The 25,586-nt window shown below is 41.6% G+C and overlaps 1 protein-coding gene across 1 annotated transcript; it reads right to left on the minus strand.

The window, feature by feature from the left end:
- Positions 1–8,650: 8,650 nt before the first annotated feature.
- LOC114613979 (olfactory receptor 1D2) lies at positions 8,651–9,589 on the minus strand. The gene has a single exon (XM_028759446.1). The coding sequence runs from the start codon at positions 9,587–9,589 to the stop codon at positions 8,651–8,653; it is 939 nt and encodes a 312-aa protein (XP_028615279.1).
- Positions 9,590–25,586: the final 15,997 nt, after the last annotated feature.

Here is a 25,586-nt window from a genome sequence, read left to right on the forward strand (position 1 = left end):
TGCTCAACCTGCTTTCTTATAGAACCCAGGACCTCCAGCACAGGGACAGCACCACCCACAATGGGCTGGGCCCGCCTCCAGAAACCATTAATTAAGATAAAGCCCTACAACTTCATAAAATTGCAAAGTTTCTGTAAGGCAAAGGACACTGTCAATAGGACAAAACGACAACCAACAAATTGGGAAAAGATCTTTACCAATCCTTCATCTGATAGAGGGCTAATATCCAATATATACAAAGAACTCAAGAAATTAGACTCCAGGCAACCAAATTACCCTATTAAAAAATGGGGTATAGAGCTCAACAAAGAATTTTCAACAGAAGAAACTCGAATGGCCGAGAAGCACCTAAAGAAATGCTCGGCATCCTTAGTCGTCAGGGAAATGCAAATCAAAACAACCCTGAGATTCCATCTCACACCAGTCAGAATGGCTAAGATTAAAAACTCAGGTGATAGTAGATGCTGGCGAGGGTGTGGAGAAAGAGGAACACTCCTCCATTGTTGGTGGGACTGCAAGATGGTGCAACCACTTTGGAAATCAGTGTGGCGGTTCCTCAGAAAATTGGACATAGCATTACCCGAGGATCCAGCTATACCACTCCTAGGCATATACCCAGAAGGTGCTCGAACATATAATAAGGACATATGCTCAACTATGTTCATAGCAGCCTTATTTATAATAGCCAGGAGCTGGAAAGAACCCAGATGTCCTTCAACTGAGGAATGGATTAAAAAAATGTGGTATATTTACACAATGGAGTATTACTCAGCTATTAAAAACAATGAATTTGAGAGGTTCCTAGGTAAATGGATGGAACTAGAAATTATCATACTGAGTGAGGTAAGCCAATCACAAAAGAACACACATGGTATTCACTCACTGATTATTGGATATTAGCCCAGAACCTTAAAATGCCCAAGATGCAACTCACAGGCCACATGAAGTCCATAAAGAAGGAAGACCAAGTGGGGGTGATTCGGTCCTTCTTAGAAGGAGCAACAAAATACTCAAGGGAGCAAATATGGAGACAAAGCGAGGGACAAAAACTGAAGGAGGGGCCGTCTGAAGACCTTTCCACCTGAGTATCCATCCCATGTGCAGTCACCAAAGGTAGATGCTGATGTGGAAGTCAGGAAGTGCATGCTGATAAGAGCCTGATATGGATGTCTCCTCAGAGGTCTTCAAGAGTCTGACATATTCAGAGGCAGATGCTCACAACTAGCCATTGAAGTGATTATGGGGTTCTCAATGGAGGAGTTAGAGTGAAGACTGAAGGAGCTGAAAGGATTTGTGGCCCCATGAGGAGAGCAACAATACCAACCAACCACAGCTCCCAGGGTCTAAACCACCAGCCTGGGAGCACTTATGGAGGGATCCAGGGCCTTAGCTGAATATATAAGAGTGGAGGGCCCTGCTGGGCACAGGTGGAAGATGAGATCCTTGACCTCATGAAGGCTGGACGCCCCAGGGGGTGGGAGTTTTGAGGGTGGGGAGGTGGGAGTGGGGGGGTAGATAGAGGTTACATCCACAAAGAAGAAGGAGGAGGTGTGAGGGGATTGGGGGTTCCTGGGTGGGTGGGGGATGGGGTAAGGGGACAACATATGAAATGTAAATAAAACATCCAATAAAAAAATTAAAAAAAAAAAATAAGGGTGTAGAGGGAAGCATGTGAAAATGATATAATCCCCAAAACAAAAGGAATAACAAAAAAAAAAAAAAAAAAAAAAAGATAAAGCCCTACAGCTGGATCTCATGGAGGCATTTTCTCAGTCGAGGTTTCCTCCTTTCAGATGACTCTAGCTTGTGTCAAGTTGATGTAAAACTAGCCAGGACAGCAAGCATGCTACCACTGCCCAACCACAGCCTTCTTGCTGACTTGAAACCCGATTGTTTTGCTCATTTTTCAACTTAGTTAATTAAGGCGGGATTCTACAGAGTAGCTCAGACTGTCCTGAAACTCACTGGGTAGCCTAAACTGGCTTAGAACTCATGGCAATCCTCCTACCTCAGCTTCCTGATGCTGGGAGTGATTGTAGCCTTGCCTTGTTATTTTAAATAATAGGATGGTGTTCCATTTCATAGATGCATATGTGGATTTTATTTTCTTCTCAACCCTTTGTGACTACAAGTAGTGCTGCTCAAATAATATTTCTCTGTACATGGTTTTGCATATGTAGGCAAGCACTTAAGTGGGATCAATGCCTGGAAGTACTATTATTGTGATAAAATGTATATGTATTTTGACCGATTTTTTTCCAAACTGTCCTCCCAAGTGGCTATATAAATATATCTCTTCACAAAGTATGACAATACCTTATATCTCTCACCTTCAATAAACTTGCCAGTTCTTGCCTGAGAAGTTTTGTCATAGTTTAATTTACATTTTATAAAACTCAAGAATGTGCCTGAACATTTTCATTTTCTATGTTCAGACATTTCTTTTCCTGTGTGTCCACATTTTCCATGATCATTAGTTCTTCTCTCTCTCTCTCTCTCTCTCTCTCTCTCTCTCTCTCTCTCTCTCTCTTCTTTTCTTCTTTCTTTTTGGTGGTGATGGTTTGTGTGTGTGTGTGTGTGTGTGTTTGTGTAATTTGTAAGAAAGGGGTCTGTTAGTTTAGTCTTTATTTTGGGAATACTCCCCCAGCCTGTTGTGGACTCCTACCTCTTTCTATTCTCTATGAAAATTGGAAGCAATTCTTGTGCATTTAAAACTGTTGCATCAGTGAAGAATATGCCCAGCTACAGGAAATAGAAAAAATCAGCTGACAATGCCTTGAGGGATGGAAGGACATTTTATTCAAGCGACATGAGGAGAATAATTTGTTCTTCAATGAGAACTGCATTGTCTTAGGCACACCTCCCTGAGTTCTTTGATTCTGATTCTCTTGGAGTCATTTTGCAATTCTGCAAGTTTCAGATAGCTAATAACCAGTAATTACAGTTCACGGACGTGCAAATGAATCTGAAGGGACACCTTTCTCCAATTGTCTTAATCTCCCATAGAAAGACAATTTGCACATTCATTTCAATGTTTCTAATAGTAAATATAGCTATTCTTTGGATTATGATATCTTGGTGATAAAAATCTTTAATAGATGTCTTAGGGTTACTATTGCTATGAAGAAACATCATGACCAAAAGCAAGCTGGGGAGGAATGATTTGGGCTACACTTCTACATTGTAGTCAATCATTGAAGGAAGCCAAGATAGGAACTCAAACAAGACCGAAACCTGGAGGCAGGGGCTGGTGCCATGGGTGGAGGGGCGCTGATTTTTTTTTAAGCTTTTACTGTTTTAATTCCTCGCCTACAGAGATTTTTGTTTTTCCAATCCTAGTGAATGTTGTTTTATTAAATGACTTTGATTGTCTAAGGACTGATAGGTCGTCGTGTTTATATATTATTTTCCCACCGTAATCCTAGAATTAATCTTCTTGGATTTCATTTTACATCCTTGTATCAAATGCTTTTGCAAATGAGGATGCAGAGAGCTGGGAGCCGGCACCAGCTAGTCATTGTTGGGAAGAATGACTTAATTTTAGCGAAAGTCGGAGATGGCGGGGGGGGGGTGGTGGCGGGGGGGAGTAGGGTGAGGTGGGGTGGGGTGGTGGGTATTTGTTTCTCTTTTCAGCGATCAGAAGAAGATCTGCAGCATTTACGCACTTCTGCAACGGTGAATTACAGCCGCAGAATTTTGTCTAAGACGCACGCGATTCCCGAAGCTGCCGCTGGATGGAGCGCGAAGACTGTAGAACGAGAGGATACGCGCGCGGATCAGCGAGCTTCCACCTTTTCATCCACTGCTTCTGCACTAGGCTGTCATCAGGGTGTGTTTGCCACTTTGGTCCGTTCCTCTGGGGAGCGAGAATGGACAATGTACAGATTAGAGGTCCTCCGCGCTCTGAAACTACGGAGGACACTGCGGAGGCCAAAGCTATTTGGGTGAGAGCTAGCGGGTTCCAAGGAGTGGGTTTGAGGGACTCAATGCATCGCCTCCGGTGGGAAATAACCCTAGTGGGGCTCTTTGGGTCCTGACCCGGGGTGCAGCGAACGGTGGGGAGGAGGAGGGCTGGTGAGTGAACTCCATCCAGATCTCCCAGCCTGAGACCTAGACCTTATAAGTTCTCTTAGGCTCCCAGTATCAGAGACTTAGATCCAATAAAATCAAGCATATTTCCAGATGAAGAGATGGCCTATAGAGGTTAATACCATTGGTTGCTTTTCCCAAGGACCCACGTTGGATTCCGACCACCGTATCCATAACCTCACACATTTGACTTCAACTTAGGTGGTGCACATATGTGTAGTCAAAATACCCATACCCATAGAAAGGAAAAAGCAAAGCAAAGCAAAGCAAATCAAGCACATTAGAAACATCTAACCATAATGCACATAATCTGTGCAATCTTCTAGAAGACTTGGTTGCCACTGATAAATTGACTATTAGTTTTTTGTATATGCAGAGTTTTAATGGCAGTACCCACACATATCCTTGGGGAAATGGAGATGACCTTTAAAGACAGTTTTCACTTTAACAGCAGAGTTTCTAGCTATGTATGGTGGTGCACACCTATACTCTCAGAACTCAGGAGGCTGAAGCAGGAGGATCATGACTGTGAAATCAGCTTGGTATACATAGTGAGACTCTGTCCAAAACCAAATTAATTCTCACTCACTAAGAGAACAGCAGTAGCAATAGTCCAACACATTGGACTCCCTGTGCCCCTGTGTCAAGAATGGTCAGTGGACAGCCTTCAGGGTCCATTCCATAAGGGCTTGCCTTGGTTTCAGAGCCCTCTTTTCCAAAGACCACTCCTTTCCTGGGATACCCCACATCTGGTGACTAAACAAGATGGGGCTATAATGTGTAATTAATATTGTATAGTAATGTGTGATCAGAAATGTATAATGTATAGTTAACCTCGTCTAGAACATCCTAACACCTCCTTGTTGGGTTGATGGTAATGTCTGAGTGTTTTCCCTTTAGTTGTTTGTTGGAATTTAAGGGCCAACGTTTAGTAGTAAGAGGTGGGGCTCTAAGGGGATCAGACAACAAGGATGCCTCTTGTGAGTGAGCGTAAGACCCAGATACAAGAATCTTTATGTAGCAGTGAGCTCTCCTGTTCACACATCTTTTGCAGTATTAAAGGATTTCTTCCTTCTGGAGGATGCATAAGGCAGAATCTTGGAAGCAAGGAGACCCAGTTCAGTAATTGGCACTGTGTGGCTCTCCAACAGGCAGGAGCATGTCAAGTATGGGAACTGGCAGGTTTTGCCCTCTCTCCTTCCATCTCCCTTGATAAACAGATTACATTTCTAAAGCTAGCCCCCAAAGTCTATTCCCTTATTTGGCCACTGACTCATTCCTGAGAGTAAACACCAAGGTTCACCAATCAAAATTCATTATTTGGCTATAGTGCCTAACCTGACCAATTAGGACTTATTAACTCATTCTAGCTCAGATTTCCCCTTTTCTTCTTAAACATCACTCCTGCAGAGACACCTGCTTACTGTCCCATGTAGAGTCACCCCCTTACCCCCATCCCTCCTAGGTAATAAATCTTGGTGCTGGGAACTTGGTGTCTGGGTGTGTTTTGTACTGACTCTGAAGGACTGGTCCCTACAGGCACCAATGTCTTTGATTTTTCAGCTTCCAGAACTGTGAGAAATGAACTTCTATATCCTGCCCATGGAAGCCAGGAGAAGGCATAGGATCTCTTGGGTTTATCTATGGGTAATGTTCATGGGCAGCTCAGTGTGAGTGTTAGGAACCAAACTCTGGTCTTTGGGAAAAATATCAAACACTCTTAGCCACCGACTCACATCTCTCCAGCCTTGAAATTTCATTTTGTTCTTTCTTTTTAAATAAAGTGCCCAATCTCAGCTGTCTCCTTACAGTAACACAAAGTAGACTGAGTTAGCCAGGGTGATTTCACACAAATGGGGACTGAGCTCCAGAACAATTTACATTTTGCTGACCATGGATAAACAGCTCTGGATAGATATAGATCCATTTAGTCTAAAGTGAAATTTAAATCCATATAGTTTGAATGTACAATGTTCCCCAAAGGCTCATGTTTGAATATTTGGCTAGTAGCTCATGATGTCATTTTGGAAAGCAATGGAAAGTCCCCAAAGAATGAGACTATGGTCTGGCTAGGGTAGGTCTTGAAGAAGGTATCCTCCTCTGGCCCTAGCCTGGGCTCTCTCTGTTTCCTGATGTGAATATGCTGTGCTGTAAGCTCTCACGGCCAAGCTGCTCCAGCTGCCTGCCTCCCCTGCCACAGTGGTCTGAGATCCCTGAAACTGTCAAAATAAATCCTTGCTCCTTGGAGTTTTTTTCTGTCGGGTATTCTGCTTTGTCATTGAGACAAGCAAAGCAGCTAACACGAAGGTCATGGTTCATTTTCTGATGGTCTTCTAATGGCTATGAGTGGGGTGTTCTGGGACTCCGATGGTTGCCATCTCTCTCCTTCAAGTCATTTAGCAATTGATGTATGCATTTAGACACTACTCTGATGTTGTGTGCACAGATATTTACAACAGTATGTCTTTTGATAAATTCGTCCCTTTAGCATTATTTTAGAGGCCTTTATTGTCTCTTTTTAGTGTTTTTTTTTTTTTTTTTTTTTTTTTTTTGGTTTGACTTATTCGTCCGATTTAAACATAGCTACTCTTCCAGTTTCTAGTTGCTTGGAAAATATATGCACACATATATGAATATTTCTTTGCCCATTTACCCATTTACTCTCAATCTGTATGTATCCTTTGTAGTAAAGTGAGTTTCTTGTAGTCAGCATATGGTTGAATCCCCCCACCCCCTATCCTTCCAGTAACTACATATATTTTGATTGGAGAACCCAATGTGTTTATATTTAAGGTAATTAATTATTCACAGGAGAATATTTGCTACTATCACTTTGTAATTTGTTTTCAGACCATGTTTTTCTTTCTCTTTCTTTCTCCTAAATGAAGGATTGGTTTATTTTGGCTCATGGCATAAGAAGGAATATAATCCAACATGAGGCAGCTGAGCAAACTGTGTCTGCAGTTAGGAAGCAGAGAGTGGGGTCTCCTCTTCCCCACTTGTATTCCTGTGATGCATTTCTCTGTGAAAATGCTTTGGGTCCTTTCTATATTTTGTACAACCACTATAGATATGTTTATCTTCATTGTTATTATGAGGCTTAGATAATACATCTTATTTTATTTTATTTTGTTTTCGAGACAGGGTTTCTCTGTGTAGCCCTGGCTGTCCTGGAACTCACTCTGTAGACCAGGCTGGCCTCGAACTCAGAAATCTGCCTGCCTCTGCCTCCCAAGTGCTGGGATTAAAGGTGTGTGCCACCACTGCCCAGCAATACATCTTATTTTAATAACAGGCTGTTTTATGCAAGTAATTATTTTTGGTCAGAGAGATGGAGACTTTCATTCATGATCTTGCTGAGGTCTGCCTTTTCTATTTTAAAGTCAGTTATCTAATGTTACTATAAGAACATTTTACTTAAAATATGGTATGTGCCAATTTGTAACCCTTTACCTTCAAGCTTTGTTGTATATTTAATTCTTTTAGTGTTCTCTCTCTTTCCTCCTCTCCCTCTCTTCTCCCTCCCTCCCTTGCTCTCCTTCCCTCTCTCTCTCTCTCTCTCTCTCTCTGTCTTCCCCTCTCCCTCTTTCCCTTTCTCTTCCTTGAGCCACACCCTTATATATGCTCAGCAAATGTTCTACTTTGAGCTTCATCCCCACCTGTAGCATCTTTCCTCCTTTTGTTTATTTATTTTATTTTTAAAAGATTGATTTATTTTAATTTTATGTATATGAATATTTTGCCTACATGTATATCTGTGTCTGGTTCCCACAAATGTCAGAAGAGGGCATTGGATTCCCTGAAGCTGGAACTGCAGACAGTTGTGAGTTGTCACGTGGGAATGGAACCTGGGTCCTCGGGAAGAGCAAACAGCAAGTGCTCTAATTGCTGGACCATCTCTCTAGCCCTAGCATTTGTACCTTAAACAGATAGATACACATATTTAGACCAGCAAGGTAAACATTGCCTTTTAACTTATGACGTAGGCTCATTTACATACAGTTTTACCTATTTCTCACAATTAGCTGTGAGCTCCATGTCCATGCTTGCAACCCAGTTTGAAGGTTTTAATAGACACTCCATAGACTAACAGAATGACTTCCACATCAACTGAATCTTGCATTCTACAGCCTTACACCCCTCTGGTTCTGTTGATTCAGCTCTAAAGGATTTCTTCCAAGCCACCATAGCCCAGTGATGAATAATCAGTCACCATTGCTTTTTTTGTGAATTTGATGTATGTGATATAAAACAAGAGATGTCTCTATGTCATAACTGGGTATATCTGGAAAAGCCTGAGAGTGTGGTCCTATGTTCAGACACATTGAAAAATTCGACCCTGAAATATTCTAGTGTTGGCATTAGTGTGACCTTATTTATTACCAAAGATTGTGAGATCTTAAGGATGCTGGAATATACTTACATGTCTTTCCATCACCACAGAGGTTTCACTTAGAGCCAGAGCTGTATCCAAATACTCCTGCATAACCTGTAGGGTGATGGTTGCATATACTGAAGGCTATATGCACTCCATTTCATCCCCCTTACCCCCAAACAACCCTCATGTTAGCTTCTGAAGTGGCTTCCTTAGCAGTCTTCCCAGAGCCCCATGCATGTCTTTGTTCCGCAGGCTGTAGATGAAAGGGTTCATCATGGGTGTCACCACTGCATACATCACAGTGGCTACTGAGTCTTTCATGGAGTAGGTGTGGAGAGGTTTCAGATACACCATGCAAAGTGTCCCGTAGAAGAGGGCCACTACAGCCAGATGGGATGCACAAGTGGAAAAGGCTTTGTACTTGTTAGAGGCTGAAGGAATTCTGAGGATAGCTCTGACAATCCAGATATAGGACATGATCATGAATCCAAACGGAACAAGGAAGATGAAGCAGCCTGTGGCGATCAGCATCATGTGATTGATGTGGGTGTCAGAGCATGCAAGCCTTAGCAGGACATACATTTCGCAGAAGATGTAGTGGATTTTCCGAGGCCCACAGAAGGTTACTCTGGTCATGAGGAGGGTGTGGATGAGGCCGTAGAGGATAGACAGGGCCCAGCACAAGATGAGAAGCAAGATACAGAGCTTAGGGCTCATGGCTGTAGTGTAATGGAGAGGGCGACAGATGGCCACATAACGGTCATATGCCATTACAGCTAGGATGAGATTGTCCAAGGCTACCAAAGACACCAGGAAGAAGAGCTGTGTCAGACATCCTGCGTAGGAGATAGCTTTGTTCTGGGATTGAAGGTTCACCAGTGTCTTGGGGATAGTGTTAGTGACAAAGAAGAGGTCAGTGAAGGAGAGGTTGGCCAGGAAAAAATACATGGGAGTGTGCAGGTGTGAGTCAGAGCCGATGGCCAGGATGATGAGCACATTTCCTACCACTGTGACCAGGTACATGGACAGGAAGGTCCCGAACAGGATGCGCTGATGTTCAGGAACCTCTGAGAGTCCCAGGAGTAGGAACTCAGAGTCCCTACTCTGGTTGCCTCCATCCATTTCCCAGTTTTCTGCAATGCGAGCACCAACAATTGCTTACCAAGCACTCTTATGTAGATGCAGAATAAGCATAAACAAAAGCAACTGCTTTCTTCGTATTGAAAGTGTCTTAGAGCTAGGTGTGAAGGCACCTGCCCATAGTCTCTGCTACTCAAGAGGCTGAGGATAAGTGCTTGACCCTAGGAGGCTGAAGCCAGCTTGAGCAACATAACAAGACCTTGTTCCCTCTATCCCTAAAAATAAACTCAAACCCAGATGGACTCCAGTGCTTTGTGTGTGCCAGGTAAGTGCTTCGTTCCTGAGCTACATCTCCAGCTGTGTAACACACACACACACACACACACACACACACACACACACACACACCACACGGCAGAAAACTGTATTAAAAGGAAAAATCATCTCGAAATTTCCCCAAGCAAACACAACTTTCTTGGAACATTCAGTGTTCATATTTTCATTTTTAATTCAATTCTTATTCACTTAATGCGGCAGGGAAATGTTAGGTTACTATTATAACTTACTGCCAACATCTTAACATCAAGTGACTTAATTTTTATACCTCCTTAAGTCTTTCTTTCTTTCTTTCTTTTTTCTTTCTTTCTTTCTTTCCTTCCTTCCTTCCTTCCTTCTTCCCTCCCTCCCTCCCTCTCTCCTTTCTCTCTTTCTCTTTCTTTCTTTCTTTCTTTCTTTCTTTCTTTCTTTCTTTCTTTCTCTCTTTCTTTCTTTGAGACAGGATCTCACTATATAACTCTGGTTGGCCTGAAACTTATTCTACAGAACCAGGTGTCTTGAACTCACTTAAATCTGCCTGACTTTGCTTCCCAAGTGCTGAGATTATAGGTGTGAGCCACCACTCCTGCCTCTTTTCTTTATTCTTAAAAATTATGATTTCCATTAGGTAGTATTTCTCCCTCGTTGCTTTTGTTGATAGACAGTGTCTTCCCCATCTAAAAAGTATGTCTTTTTCTCATTTTAGGACAAATTTCTTTCATTCTTTCCTTATTTATTTATTTATTTATTTATTTAATTTGTTTACTTTGGGGCAGTGGAGTTTGAGCCTAGCGCCTTATGCATGCTAGACAAATGCTCTACCATGAGATGTATCTCAAGCCTCTTTCCTTTATTGTATAATCCATACTACAATCCATACTATAACCATATAAACCATACTATAGCTGTAATCCCATATAATTAGAACTTAATTTTGGTGATTCTAATCTGCCTACTGTACAATATTCTTAGCAAATATTGATCTCTTCCTTGGAATAAAAAGGCAGATTGAACTACTCATTTGCACAGACTCAACAGTTTAAAACAAAATTATTCTAAGTAATCTAGTGAATGTTCCTTCAATACATTAGTCTTTCTTTACGGAAAAAAAGAAAAGTTAAACTACAAATGAATGATGCCATGGAAGGGATGTGGTACATCTGCCAAAGGCCAGAGCCACTGTCAAAGCGTGTGGTCAGCAGGATCTTTAAAGCTGGAAATCGGTGGGAGTGTGTGATTGGTTCCAGCATGGTGATGGGGAGAGCAATGGTGAAAAGTGTAAACAAAGGATGGAAAGACCATGGAAACGATCCTAAGCAGCTATTTGAGTAGACGAGGAATGAGGAAGAAGCTGAGGGTGTGAACAGCAGGACTAGGACTTGCCCTGTACCAACCCAGCCCTGGAAGAAGCTCCTCTAGTTGCAGCAACCTGGGATGCATGTGGGGAGATTCATGGATTCCTGCTGATGCTGTCCTGACTGAAGTGCAGAAGAGACTGTGAGACTGCCACAGTCAGGACAAGACCATCCACAGCAACTAGCATTCCTTCAAGGGGTTCAGATTTGATTGTATTGGTTTGTTTTACAGCATCTCAGGGGATTGTCAAAAACAATTGTCAGCTGCAATGAGTGGAGTTTGATTACTAGTGTGGTTAGGGATGGAGAGCAAAGCCCTTCTGGTATCTCGAGTGTCAGTTCATGTTAAGTTTGGACATTAAACCAACAAACAAGTAAATAACAATAGCAAGCTCCAGAAGAGGAGACTAGGAACTTGAATTGCTATAATAAATTATCTAAAATGTCCATATTCCAACAGAAATTAGGAAGTGAGAAAAGAAGCAGGCAATACTGGGGATTCGAATCAGTGGGGGGGAGGGGAACTTGCCCAGTGTTTGGGGACACTGTCTGATCTCTATCAGTGGGGGGACACTTGCCCAGTGCTTGGGACACTGTCTGATCTCCATCAGTGGGGGGACACTTGCCCAGTGTGCAGGACACTTTGCCTGATCTCCAGCTTGGCAACACAAAGCACTATGCCTGCAACCCCAGCTCTGAGGAGGCAGAGGCAGTAGGATCATTGCAGTTTGAAGCCTGCCTGGTTGACATAGCTAGTTCTAGGCTAGCCAGGGCTACATAGCAAGATCATCGCTGTATAACAAAGCCAAACAAACAAAACTACTCTGTCCTGAAACCAAACCAAACCAAACCAAACCAAACCAAACCAAACCAAACCAAACCAAGCCAGCCAAACCAAACTAAACCAAACCAAACCAAACCAAACCAGCCAAACCAAACCAAACCAAACCAAATCAGCCAAACCAAACCAAATCAAATTAAAAAAACTGAATAAACCCACTTCTGTCCTGAAACCAAATTAACCAAACAGAAAAACCCAAAACACAAAAAACCAACAAAAAACACAACCCCAAAACACTACCAATAAAAACAAAATCCCCACCAGCAACAGCACAGTTTAAACAAAACAAAACAAAACAAAACAAAACAAAACAAAACAAAACAAAACACAGAACCAAGCCAGGGATGGGTGGCCCATGTCTTTAATCCCAACACTCAGGAAACAGAGAGCAAGTTTGAGTCAAGCCTGGTCTATATGGAAAGTTGCAGGGCAGCCAGAGTTACACAATGAAACCCTGTCTCAAACAACAAACAAACATACATACAAAAAAACCAGACAAAATCCTGAAGATGGGCTGCTGTGAACTGCTAGCAGAAAAACAGAGGGAGAAAGAGAGAAAGAGAAGAGAAGAGAAGAGAAGAGAAGAGAAGAGAAGAGAAGAGGAGAGAGAGAGAGAGAGAGAGAGAGAGAGAGAGAGGGAGAGAGAGAGACACTGAATAACACAAAGCAATGTAATCCACATAGCTGCAGGGGAGGAGGAGAGGGAGGAGAAAGGGAAGGAAGAGGAAGAAGAAGAAGAAGAAGAAGAAGAAGAAGAAGAAGAAGAAGAAGAAGAAGAAGAAGAAGAAGAAGAAGAAAATGAACAAAGACCCAGAAAAGCATAGACATCAAGAGACAGAAGAACCAGAGGGAGAAGGGAGGAAGAATTCAACACATCCAAGGGGAAACCAGCTGACAAGTTCCCAGAGTAACAGAAGAGCTCTGGTTCTAAAACCGCAGCTGCTGTTAAATACACTAGTTGAAGACACAAATCACCGCTATTTGGCTAGATGTTACTAAATCACTTAATTTACAATAGACATTTCTTTTGTCCCATTTTATAGATTAGGCGGCAAATGTGTTTAGATGGCTGATGGATTTCCCAGATTCTCTCAACTGGTAACTAGTAGGGCTAGAATTTGATGTACCTCCAAATCTCCTTCCCAAACTGCTCTCTCACATGTCAAACAAGGGTAATAATGCTTATCTCACCAAGAGTTCTGGACAGGATTATAAATGGGAAAGACTTTTATGGAAAGGGCTACCTATATCCCTATATAAAGGGAAACCTATTCTTAACCACTTCAACCTTCTGATATACTTCACCCACGTTTTGTGGGGAACTCTGCTCTGGGTGGGAGAAAGGGGAAGCAACTTGGCTTCCGGTGCCCTCTCCATCTGGAGCCTGGTTCTGCTCCCTCCTCAGGAGCAGCCTCTGGTCATCCTATACCAGTAGAGAAGGGCCTAGGATGCTGAGATGGTTGGTGACTGGTCTGTGTCAGACCCTGAGTTGCAACTGCAGAGGAGGGAGGAGTGTGGGAGTGAACTACTTTTGGTTTCCATGCAAGGGGAGAGATTGTCCAGGTCAGGAATTAAAGAGTAACAGACAGAACAAAGTGGGTACCCCCAAGCAAGTGCTGTGTCAGCAAAGAGACCTGAGGATGCAGGAGATTCCTCAGCCTGGAAGGCACCCAGAGAAACCTCAGAAGCCTATATAGGATGAGTGTTTATGAGTGTTTCAGAGACAGTTAAAGTGAAATAGGTGAAGGCTAGGGTTTCTTTCTTTCTTTCTTTCTTTCTTTCTTTCTTTCTTTCTTTCTTTCTTTTTTTTTTGTTTTTGTTTTTCGAGACAGAGTTTCTCTGTGTAGCCTTGGCTGTCCTGGAACTCACTCTGTAGACCAAGCTGGCCTCGAACTCAGAAATCTGCCTGGCTCTGCCTCCCAAGTGCTGGGATGAAAGATGTGAGCCACCACCGCCTGGCTAGAGTTTCTTTATGGAGCGGTGAGGGTGGTCTTTTGGTATCTGAGTGGGAACAGGAAGATCCCTCTGGATCTGCTCAGAGACTACCACAGCTTTCTATAACCCGCATAGCTGCAGGTCTCACAGTGCCTGAGAATGTCTTTGAGCTGTGACTGCCCAAGGGAAAGGGAGGCCCTCTCCCAGCATCAGTACAGGACACACACAGACAGCAAATTCTCAACACAAAGGAGATTTATTACCCTGTAGGGTGGCTTTGGTTAGATGGCTGCAGAGATAGAAGCCCCTCTATTATGTGCTTGATGTGTTATGGAAAGAACGTAGGGTGTGCTAAAAAGGCTCTACACTTGCAGAAAAAAAAAGGCTTTGTCAAGTGCTCTGTTCTCCTTAGAGGGATGATGGTGAGTGGGGATGTGGTTATGGGCTTCCTGACTCATCGGTGCAGCCCTCCTTGTGGATGGAGAATGGCATGCAGGGTGGGGGTAGTACTTTGAAGTAAAGAGTAGTGTGAGTGAGAAGATGGTGATGAGAGAGAGGAGAGGGGAGAGGGGAAAGGGGAAAGAGGGAGGGAGGGATGGAGAGAGAGAGAGAGAGAGGAGAGGAGAGAGAGGTATCCAGATCTTACCCTCTGCTCTATATGGTTCTAGTTCTGTTGCCTTCATCTTTCTCATATACAGGATAAAATTTCAGTCCATTAGTTTTAAAATAGGACTTTGTGACTTGTTCTACTGACTACAGGAGCTTCTTTCTTGGGTCTTAAGTTCTATGAGTCAGAAGACAGAATTTAAGGCTCCTTGTGCTGTGGTTGGTCCATGGTTTCTGAGAACTGATGCTTGAACCTCAGTTTCATGAAGAAAGGGGCTGAAAAGGGTTATTTATTAGTTTTGGAGAGACCTTGGGGAGATAATCCCAAGATGGTTACTGATGAATATAAAACTAATTGCTCTAGTGTTACTATCTGGAGACAAAGGAATTGGGAAATGAATCTGTTTAGAGAAAGTGAAACAAATTATTATTACAGAGAAACTTGCAAGTTTCCCTAGGAGTAAAGATAAGTCAGAAATAAATGGCTCACAAGGCTTGAAGTTTGCTTGAGTTGGAAAACATCAAATGCTAATGACTTCAAGTACTAAGTTAAAGCAGTTTTAAAAAACCATGGGCATGACTGTAGCTCAGTGGTAGAGTGTTCATCTGGCATGCATGGAGCCTTGGGTTTGATTCTAAACTTTGAAAAAAAATTGCTAAGTCTTTGCTAGATATGGTGGCTCATGTTTGCCATCTTACACCTATGATGATGAAGCAGGAGGTTTATGAACATGGCCTGTCAAGGTCACATAGTGAGGACTCATAAACAATATCAATGACAAAACATTATACACAGAGGAGATAAAGTCATCTGGACCTCTAATTACTTCTCTTAAACGTAGTATCTAGAGTGTATTGAAAGAGAGGTAGACAGATAAGAATGTGAGATCACAGGAGCATGAACTAGCATGGAAGGCATAAAAGGAATCCAGACAATGTAGCTGCCAGACACAAACTGGAAAGCAGGATGCTTATGGTTTAGGAAATGCAATGAACCTGAAAAGTCAGTGAGAAAGTTTGATAAACCGACCAGTCATGAACACTCAGGAAAGATCACAGAGTTAGCTTCTATTCTATCCTGCTCACATACTCACTGAAGCACTGATGGAAATAATTAAACATTGGAAACAGTTTGAATTCATCAGTGAATGAGTCAGTAAGAAGATATGATCTATATCTAAAGTGGGATCCTGTTTGACTATAAAGAAATCCCAAATCCAGCCACTTGCAGCAATTGCACTGGAATTATGTTAACAAATCAGGCATGGACAGATAAGCACTGAATGACTTCACTCATGTGTGGAATTTAAACAACCAGGACTTTGTCTTTGCTTTTTTTCCCTTCCACAAATCTCTTCCCTAAACTCTCTGGTTTGTTCTTTCTTTGTCCTGACTTAACTAAGACTTGGCTTAACAGTACATGGGTTCAAATATTATGGGCTTTAACATTTTCTATTGAATGCAGTTGTTATTCTGGTGGATCAGCATTTAAATGTGATTTGGTCCTTCTCTCAGCTTTCAATACTCCTTTTTTGTTCTGTAACTTTAGTGTTTTGACTTTAAAATGACAAAGTTAGGAGTACTATTTGGTGTTCTGTGTACCTCTTGAACACAGATTGGCAACCTATTCTCTCTTCTCTATTATTCTTTTGGAAAATATTTTCTTTGCTTTTGGCATGGAATAGTTCTCCTTCCTCTATGCCTGTCATTTGTAGATTTGATCTGTGGTGTCCAAAGCTCTATTATGTTCCATTTATATGCCTTAAATATTAATCTTGAATGAATGATCCAGTCAATAAATGACCTCAGTTTCCCTTCCCTTCTCTTCTCTAAGTCTCTCACCTTCCAACTCAACTTTCCTCTTTCCTTCACCTCATTTACTTCTCTGTTTCTTTTCAGAAAAGGGCAGGCCTCCCACGGATATCAACTAGTCATGGCATATCAAGTTGCAGTAAGACTAGACACATTCTCTCCTATTAAGGCTAGACAAGGCAACCCAGTAGGAGGAAAGGGTCCCAGAGGCAGACAGCCCTTGCTCCCTGTGTTAGGAGTCCCACACAAAGACTAAGACACACAACTGTAACATGTGCAGAGGACCTAGGTCAGTCCCATGCAGGCTCTCTGGTTGGCAGTTTCATCTCTGTGAGTCCCATGAGCCCAGGTTAGTTGATTTTGTGGGTTTACTTGTGGTGTCCTTGATCCCTTTCTCACAGGATTGCCCAAGCTCCACCTAAGTTTGACTGTGAGTCTTTGCATTTGTTTCCAATAACTGTTTGGGTGAAGCCTCTCTGATTACAATTGGGCTAGACACCAATCCATGAGTCTAGCAGAACATCATTAGGAATCATTTCACTATTTTTTTTTGTTAGTCTTGTTTGTTTTTTTCCTAGTTCTTTGGGCTATTCAGCCTCTAGGTCCTTGTCCTCCAGGCAGTGTCAGAGGTGGGTTCTATCTTTTCATTTCTGATTTTCTTTTAATTTGGATATCCTCTCTTTGCTTTTTTTTTGTTAGTTTGGCTATGTGTTTAATCTATCTTGTTGACTTTCTCAAAGAACCAACTTTTTGTTTCATTGACTTTTTGTATTGTTCTTTTTGTTTATATTTTATTAGTTTCAGCCCCGAGTTTGAGTATTTCTTGCCATCTACTCCTCTTGGGTGTGTTTGCTTCTTTTTGTTCTAGAGCCTTAAAGTATGTTGTTAGGTCACTAATATGAGATCTTATTAATTTCTTTATGGAGGCATGTCATGCTATGAACTGTTCTCTTAGCACTGCTTTTATTGTGTTCCATAAGTTTGGATATATTGCACAGTCATTTTCATTGAATTGTAGAAAGTCTTTAATTTCTTTATTTCTTCTCTGACCCAATGGTCATTGAGTAAAGAGTTGTTCATTTTCCATGAGCTTGTAGGCTTTCTGTTGTTGTTGAAGTCTAGCTTTAATCCATGGTGGTCTGATAAGATATAGGGGATTATTTCAATTTTCTAGTACTTGTTGAGACTTGCTTTATGAGAGTATATCATTAATTTCTGAGAAGTTTCCCTAAGGTGCTGAGAAGAAGGTACATTCTTTCGTGTTTTGGTGAAATGTTCTGTAGATATCTGTTAGGTCTATTTGATTCATAACATTGGTTAGTTTCATTATTTCTCTGTTTAGTTTCTGTCTCAGTGACCTGTCCATTAGTGAGAGTGGGGTGTTGCACTTTCCCACTATTAATGTGTGGAGTTCAAGGTGTGATTTAAGCTTTAGTAATATTTCTTTTATGAATGTGGAAGCCCTTGCCTTTGAGGCATATATATTCAGAATTGAGACATCATCTTGATGGATTTTTCCTTTGACTAGTATGACATGTTCCTTTTCATCTCCTTTGTTTAATTTTGCCTGGAAGTCTATTTTATTAGATATTAGAATGGCACGCCAGTGTGTTTCTTGGGTCCATTTGCTTGGAAAAAATTTTTCAAGCCCTTAACTCCTTAACTCTAAGGTAAATCTATCTTTGATGTTGAGGTGTGTTTCTTACATGCAGAAGAATGATGGATCCTGTTTTTACATCCGTTCTGTTAGCTTGTGTCTTTCTTTATTGGGGAATTGAATCCATTTATATTGAGAGACATTAATGATCAGTTATTGTTAATTTCTGTTATTTTGTTTTTATTGTTGGTTCTCTCTCTCTCTCTCTCTCTCTCTCTCTCTCTCTCTCTCTCTCTCTGTGCATGCACTTCCCTTCTTTTGGTTTTACTGGCGTGAGATTATTTCTTGTGTTTTTGTGGGTGTAGTTAACCTCCATGATTTGGTGTTTTTTTTCTAGTATCTTCTGTAGGGCTGGATTTGTGGATAGATACTGCTTATTTATTTATTTATTTTTTAGTATTTTCTGTAGGGCTTCATTGATGAATAGATACTGTTTAAATTTGGTTTTGTTATGGAATATCTTGTTTTCTCCATCTATGGTGACTGAAAATTTTGCTGGGTTAGCAAGTAGTCTGAGTTGGCATTTCTTTGAGTCTGCAAGATGTCTGTCCAGGCCTCTCTGGGTTTTAGAGTCTCTGTTGAAAAGTTGGGTGTAATTCTAATAGGTCTGTCTTTATATGATACTTGGCCCTTTTCTCTTCTAGCTTTTACTATTCTTTCTTTGTTCTGTAGTTCAGTGTTTTGATTACTATGTGGTAGTAGGGGGTGTGGATGGGACAGGACTTTCTTTTCTGGTCCAATCTATTTAGTGTTCTGTAAGTTTATTATACATTTATAGTCTTGTCCTTCTTTAGGTTAGGAAATTTTTCTTCTATGATTTTGTTGAAAATATTTTCTGGACCTTGAGCTGGGAATCTTCTCCTTCTTCTATTCCTATTATTCTCAGGATTTGTCTTTTCATAGTGTCCTAGATTTCCTGAAGTTAGATTTAACATTTTCTTTGACCAATGTATTTATTTCTTCTACTGTATCTTCAATGCCTGAGATTTTTCTCTTCCATTTCTTGTATGCTGTTGGTGATGCTTGTGTCAGTAGTTCCTGTTCACTTATCTGGATTTTCCATTTCCAGGATTCCCCAGTTTGTGTTTCCCTGTATTTATTGAAAGGATTTATTTAATCTTTTAGGACCACTATCATCTCCATAAAGTTAGTTTTAAGGTCATTTTCTGGTGCTTCAGCTGTGTTAGACTATTAAGGGCTTGTTGTAGTAGGATAGCTGGGCTCTGATGGTGACATTTTGCTCTGGCTGTTGCTTATTTTGTTCTTACACTGGCATCTAGGCATCTGCATTTGTGGTGATCATATGTCTAGGTCCTGATTTCTGAGTTTATATTTGTTGGATGGATGTTTTGTTCCTTAGTTTTTGTTCCCACTTTGGTCTTTTGGTCTTTGTGGCTTGAGTTTCTGTCAGCCAGCATGACCTCTGGTCCAACAGGGACTCTCTGTCTGAGTTGAGTGCTAGACATCTGGCAGCTAGTATGACCTTGGTCCAAAAGTGGGCCTCTAACAGAGTTTTGGGTGAGGTATGGTGATGAGTAGGGAGTGGTAATTGTGGATCATGGAGGACATGAAGAGAATGGAGGAGGTCTGTTGGTGGGCCTTCTATCAGGGTTCTGGCTGATGTGGTCTCCAGTCCAGTAATGAGTCTCTGCCTGAGTTGGGGGCTGGGGTTCTGGCAGCTGGTGTAGACTCTGGTTGAGCAGTGAGTCTCCCTGAGTTTGCCTATCTGTTCTTCTGGCAACCATGGAAGAGGCAGATGAGAAAACCCTTCCCTCTACCCAACCTAATTGGGACCCCAACACTAATAAAGGTAGGGGATCTCTAGATGTCCACTGCCATGCCCTCTTGACTAGAAAGAGAACAACCACTGGAAAGCCAATTAACTTCTCTAAGGTATCTGATGTTCTCCAGGGAAGTGAGGAATCCTGTGCTGGTTTCCTGGAGTGACTCCTCAGTGCTGATCAAATATATACCCTGATTAATCTGGACACTCTAGAAAACCAGCGAGGTGTAAACATAGCCTTTGTGATGTAAAATAACCACCAGTTTTTGTAATTTTATCATTCATAGTGTTTGTTGATCCCTTAGTATGCACTTTATATATGTTTAATTTGATTTTCAGATTAACCTTGGGTAGATGAAAGTGTTACTCTATTTTCATTGATAAGATCAGTGGGTCTGTCTGTTACATCAGTGCTTTTCATCCCACACCAGACTGCCCTAGAAATTGTGAAAAGGGAAGAAGGGTTCTGTGCCCAAGGAAGGCACATCCTTCACCATGACGGGAAAGCTATGTTTAGATGAGATTATGACACTGAGGGGCTGGACTAAGACCCCACTCTATCTGCCATTAATCTCATTATTGGGACCCTCAACTTCTAAGGCCCTGGAAAATCATGGTGTCCAGTGGCATTTCCAGGTTGGACCAAGAGCTCAGGTCTTCTACTGCCTTTTCCTCATGGTCCATGCACCCTTGGACTCTGCTAACAGCATCCTGAGGGGAAAGGTGCTGCCTTCATGTGACACTCATTAAGCATGTGAGTCTTAAGGAAACATCTCCCTTTTGCCTTTTTCTTGTGCCCCCTTCTTGTCTCCAGGTCAATTCAACTGGGACTTCGTTGTCTCTGCTCAGGGTTCTCAGAGACAGCATAAACATTCTACTTTGGCATCATCCTTAGTTCCACAGTGACTGGAAAAAGGACAATAAACTAGATCTCATAATCCTCATATGAAAAATGGGATTGCTAAACTCCCTTTGTTACTCTCATGGAACTATACGAGGAGTAGAGCAGGGAACTGAATGTGAGGCCTTTTTTTATTTGTTTAATAGTTAAATGCCACAAAGCATTATTATTTGGTTCATTAAAGACCTGGGCTACTTTTTGGATTGCAGCTCCCTAAACTCTTCCTTCCTAGGAGGGCTAATTTCTGAGGTCCCTGGAGAGTGACTCTCCAGTGGGTGGAGCCCATGGCGGGGTGATCTCATCTCCATTTTACTCCTTTCCTCATATATGACCCCGCCTTGCTCCCTGTGACTAGGGCATGCACAGTGCTTCCCTCCTTTCTCTTCCAGAGAAGCCTTGCTCAGCTCAGTACTTGCAATAGGTAAGTGAGTACTCCTGGGAGGTCCCTTTTGCTCCTTGAGAAGTCACTGGAGCTGCTATCAAATGAGGAAGACCTCTTATTTCAGAGGATTTAGTAGAGTGAGTCTTGTTCTGATAACACATCATATGAAACAAAGAGCTGGGGGGGGGGTCACCTTTGCCAGGGCCTTTCTGCCCCCTGCTGATTCCTTGCATGAAACCTGCTTACTCAATGTTTCTAATGGGGGATGAGCACATTCAGACAATCTAGCCTTTCTGCCTGGACCCATTGCTCAGAGAGCAAGCCATGTTGACTTCATCAGAGGGCCTGACTGAGACTCACCATCAGATCCTTAGAGTTTGGCTGGGACATCAGAGAGTTGTTAAGACTCAGTTTAAAAAGCCTGTATATCAGGCTGGATGCATGAGAATAGCAAAGGGACTTTTCTGCCAAGGTCACCATCATAACCTTGTGTGAGGCAGACCTCTTGGATGTACAGACCTAGCTCATCCTAGAATCTTGGGAATGACAAGTAAGTTCCACCTGCACAGAACAGAAGTTGTGGGGTTCCCTGTGAGGTGCACTCTTCTGGTTTGGCCTTGTTTATCCGTAGGGTCTTCCCCTCCTAATTGAAAAATTCTTTGGGGCTGTTTGGGAAAAAAAAATCATGCCTGAATAAGTCAGCTGTTTCAGTTCTTCCCAATGAGTCCTTAGAAACACCCCATATAAACAAAGAGATCAAAAAGTCTCACAGCAGTGCGTCTGTGCCTTTCACTCAAGCTTGTACTCCCTGCAACACATCAGTTTCTCATTTTGCATAGCTTCCTGCTCATTTGAGAGACCGCCCCAGTCCCTTCAGTCCAGTCCAGTGTCCCTTCTCACTGAAATGTTGGTCTCATGGCTTTAGTTCTGAAGTTCATTCTGTATTTATTTTGAAAACACTGAAAATCTACTGCATATAAACTATGCATTGAGAAATGTGAAGCTAAGACAGATGAACATCTTCCCTTCCATAAGCCATAGTGAATCACAGCTGTGCCCTACAGAGAAGTGGCAATACAAGAGAGTAGGAGAGACAAGAGGGTACAGAAGGTTAGTGGAGAGCAGGGTGACCGCCACAGGGGATGTGTATTTTCATTCAATAAAAGAAGATTAGAGTTAGGAATAAGAAATCATTCTTGTCAGAGGGTGGACTGGGAGGGGGTTAAAATCTAGTCTGTAAAAAAAGATTAAATAAAATAAAAAATCATTCTAGACAAAACAGTTTGAGACATCTGGGGATAGAAGAAATTGAAGAGCACTTTACAACTTTAGTTAGACTGTATTGTAGAAAGCAAGCTGGAGGCACTTTATGCTTGGATTATTTGATATTATTTGACATTACTCCCACTAATATACCAATTCTTATGACACTTATGGAATAACTTCTAGGTCTATGGTTAGGCTATGGTCACAAGATGACCCAGTGAATGTGACCATTGATTTAAGGAGATTGTGAAATGGGACAATTTTTAGCTATATGTCATTAAGATTGCTCTCCATGGGCCAGTAAAATGTTTCAGAAGGTAAAGCCACTTGCTGCCATGTTCAATGACCTGAGTTCAATCCCCAGGACCCTACATGGTAGAATGAGAGAAATGACTCCCTCAAGTCATCCCCTGACCTATGCACATAACAGTATAGCACATATGCCACGGCACACATGCATGTACACATGCACACACACAAATAAATAAATAATGCTAATTCTTTTTTCTAAATTTAAGTGGCTACTTTTTAAAAAACAGTGCCCTCTGTCATTTGTACTGTGATGAGCCTACAGTTATACATCAGGAAAGGTTCCGAATTGATTTAGTCCCACAGCCTCCTTGCATGATGGTTCAGCAGCATTCACAACATCAGAACTTGTCAACAACGTCAGTGGTTGGAAGTGGACTAGAACGCAGGAAGTTTGACCCAGAGCTGGCGTCTCTCCTGAATGCACAAGGCAACTCGTGTTTCATCATCTTCCATCTCCAATAACCTCCAGAAGAAAATGTCCAAAGTGCCAAGCTAGTTTTATAAGAGCAATTCTCTCTCTATTGCATGAATAGCTGGACATTTCATGCCTTTTCAAGCTTTTTTCTTAGGTTAAAATGTAACCAACATTGGCTATGTGTGTGTCTTCTTTTGAGGATTGCCTATTCAGACTCTTACAGGATTGGCTTGTTGTTGTGAAGCAGTTAGTAGTCCTTAATCGGAAATCTGCACCTAAAGGTAGAACTCCTAATAGAAATGAAGTAGACTAGAGGACTTGGGTGTTTGCTATTGAGTCTTCTGAGTTCCTTGTATTTCCTGTTTCTCTTGCTATGTTGCAGCTTCTGATCTAAATATAATCCCACTTGTCTGTTTGACCTTTGTAGCGTGTGCTGGGGGGGGGGCTTATCCAAAACTGCCTTGTCCATATTGCTGTCTTGCAGTGTTTCTCCTGTTGTCTCCTAGCATTTTCATATCTTTTCTTTGGGTCTTTTGGTGCAGTTTTAGCTCTTTTCCACTCACAGTGAGGAATAGGGACCTAGTTTCATTCTTCTGCATGCGTGTAATGCCTAGACTTAAGGTGGTCCTCTTAGATGCCTGTCTAGAAGAACTATCTTGACTGGCCAGACCAGTGGACACATTGCTGGGTCCCACATACAAATCTTTCCTCTAATGGCCTTATGGTTATTTGGAGGTTAGCAGTCATACAAAAGCACACCCAGGAAGGACAAATTTTCAAGATAGAAAATCAGACATTTGATAAATATGGGGATTGGCAGATGGCTCAGTCATTACAGGGCTTGCTAAACACACATGAGGGTCTGAGTTTGATTTTCAGCACCCATGTAAAAAGCCTCAGACATGATGCCAAGAAATTGTTAAGGAGATTTAATGATAATAATAATAATAATAATATCTCTATATAATTTATGATCTATCTATAGTGTATCTAGGGTAATTTTAATGAAGATATAGATGATTAGAAATTAAATTTGTATGGATATGGCTCCTGACATGCAGACCCCCCCCCCCCAGTGGAGACTACATATCAAAGAGCATACAGGTAGCATAGCCTTAAAGATAGCTTTAAAAAAACAAAACAAAACAGGAGGAACCAAAGTTGAACAGGGAAGGAGGGACAGATCTGGGAGAAATGGGAGTAGAGGTGAATATCATCGAAATGCATTCTATGAAGTCTACAAAGAGCTAATAAAAATGAGAAAAATAAAGAAATTGACAGCTGCAGAAACAAAAAAAATCACAAAAGTAATGTCAAAGGAAGGAATTGGCTTAATAAATAGAAGATAAACATTCTGACAGTACTCATGTGCTCAAGCACACACACAATGTAAAGCAGGCTATAACTCCCACTGCTGAACCTCACACAGATTCGTGCTAATGGGAACTGGTAAGACAGCAGGCTGTTTTGTTATTAGTGGATTTTACAAAAACGGAATGGAATAAATGCTATTTTATCATGTCATAGAACACTGAACATTCTTGTAGGAATCTGAAACTGTTGAATCCTCTGAGGAATAGCACCTCAGGTCTGTGACATGGAAGAGAGGAGGGACGGTCACTCAGCCATGAGGGACCTCTGTGAGCCTGAGGAACCAGCACATGAATGTGTGCACATGTGTGTATAGGTACACATATAAGACACACTAATATATAATATATTGTGATCATAGCACTAGTATGACTCGTTGTAGCTCATTTAGGATTAAAAGAAAAGTGTGGGGAAATGAATCTGAAAGCTCCCATTTCCTATGTGTTGTTGGTGGAGCTGAGAGTCAGTTTTGTACTAGTCATTTTTCTAGGTGTCTTTATATATGCTTTAGGCAAAATTTTATTTGTAGGATAGTCTTTCTTGATTTACATCAAATTATGGCATATATTACAAATTGAGACATTTAGATTTCATAGTTGATTATTGATTTAGAAAAACTCTCGATTTTTGTATAATCCTTCTCCTTGTCTCTCTCCCTTCCTGTTTCTCCCGTCCCTTTGTCTTTCCCCTCATTATGTTGCCTGGGCTGATCATCAGCGAGAATCAATATCCTTCATGTGTCACCATGACCAACTTTAATTACATTTACCTACTTCACTAATTTTCTCTCAATTCTGAGTTTTCTATGTGTTTGTTTCTCTCTTGAGTTTTATTTAGACACTTTTACTGCTGGCAATTTCTGCTTTCTTTTATTTTTTCCGTTGCATGTATATACCACATTTTCTTTATCCATTAACTAACTACTTTTCATGGTGTGGTGAGAAATGTCGGAGGCAATGGTACCATCAGGCAACTGACAGGTGAAGATTCCAGGTAAAAGCAGAACTGGAGACAGTAAGTAAGGTTGGGGCTGGAGGAGAGCAAACACCCCCAGGGTACACAGAAGTTTACCCTCAGGTTTAGCATAT

The sequence above is a fragment of the Grammomys surdaster genome, unplaced genomic scaffold (assembly GCF_004785775.1).
Source record: "Grammomys surdaster isolate TR1022 unplaced genomic scaffold, NIH_TR_1.0 126278, whole genome shotgun sequence".
Lineage (NCBI taxonomy): Eukaryota > Metazoa > Chordata > Mammalia > Rodentia > Muridae > Grammomys > Grammomys surdaster.

Coding starts and splice junctions, on each gene's coding strand:
- LOC114613979 (XM_028759446.1), bottom strand. CDS start 9,589: ATGGATGGAGGCAACCAGAGTAGGGACTCTGAGTTCCTACTCCTGGGA.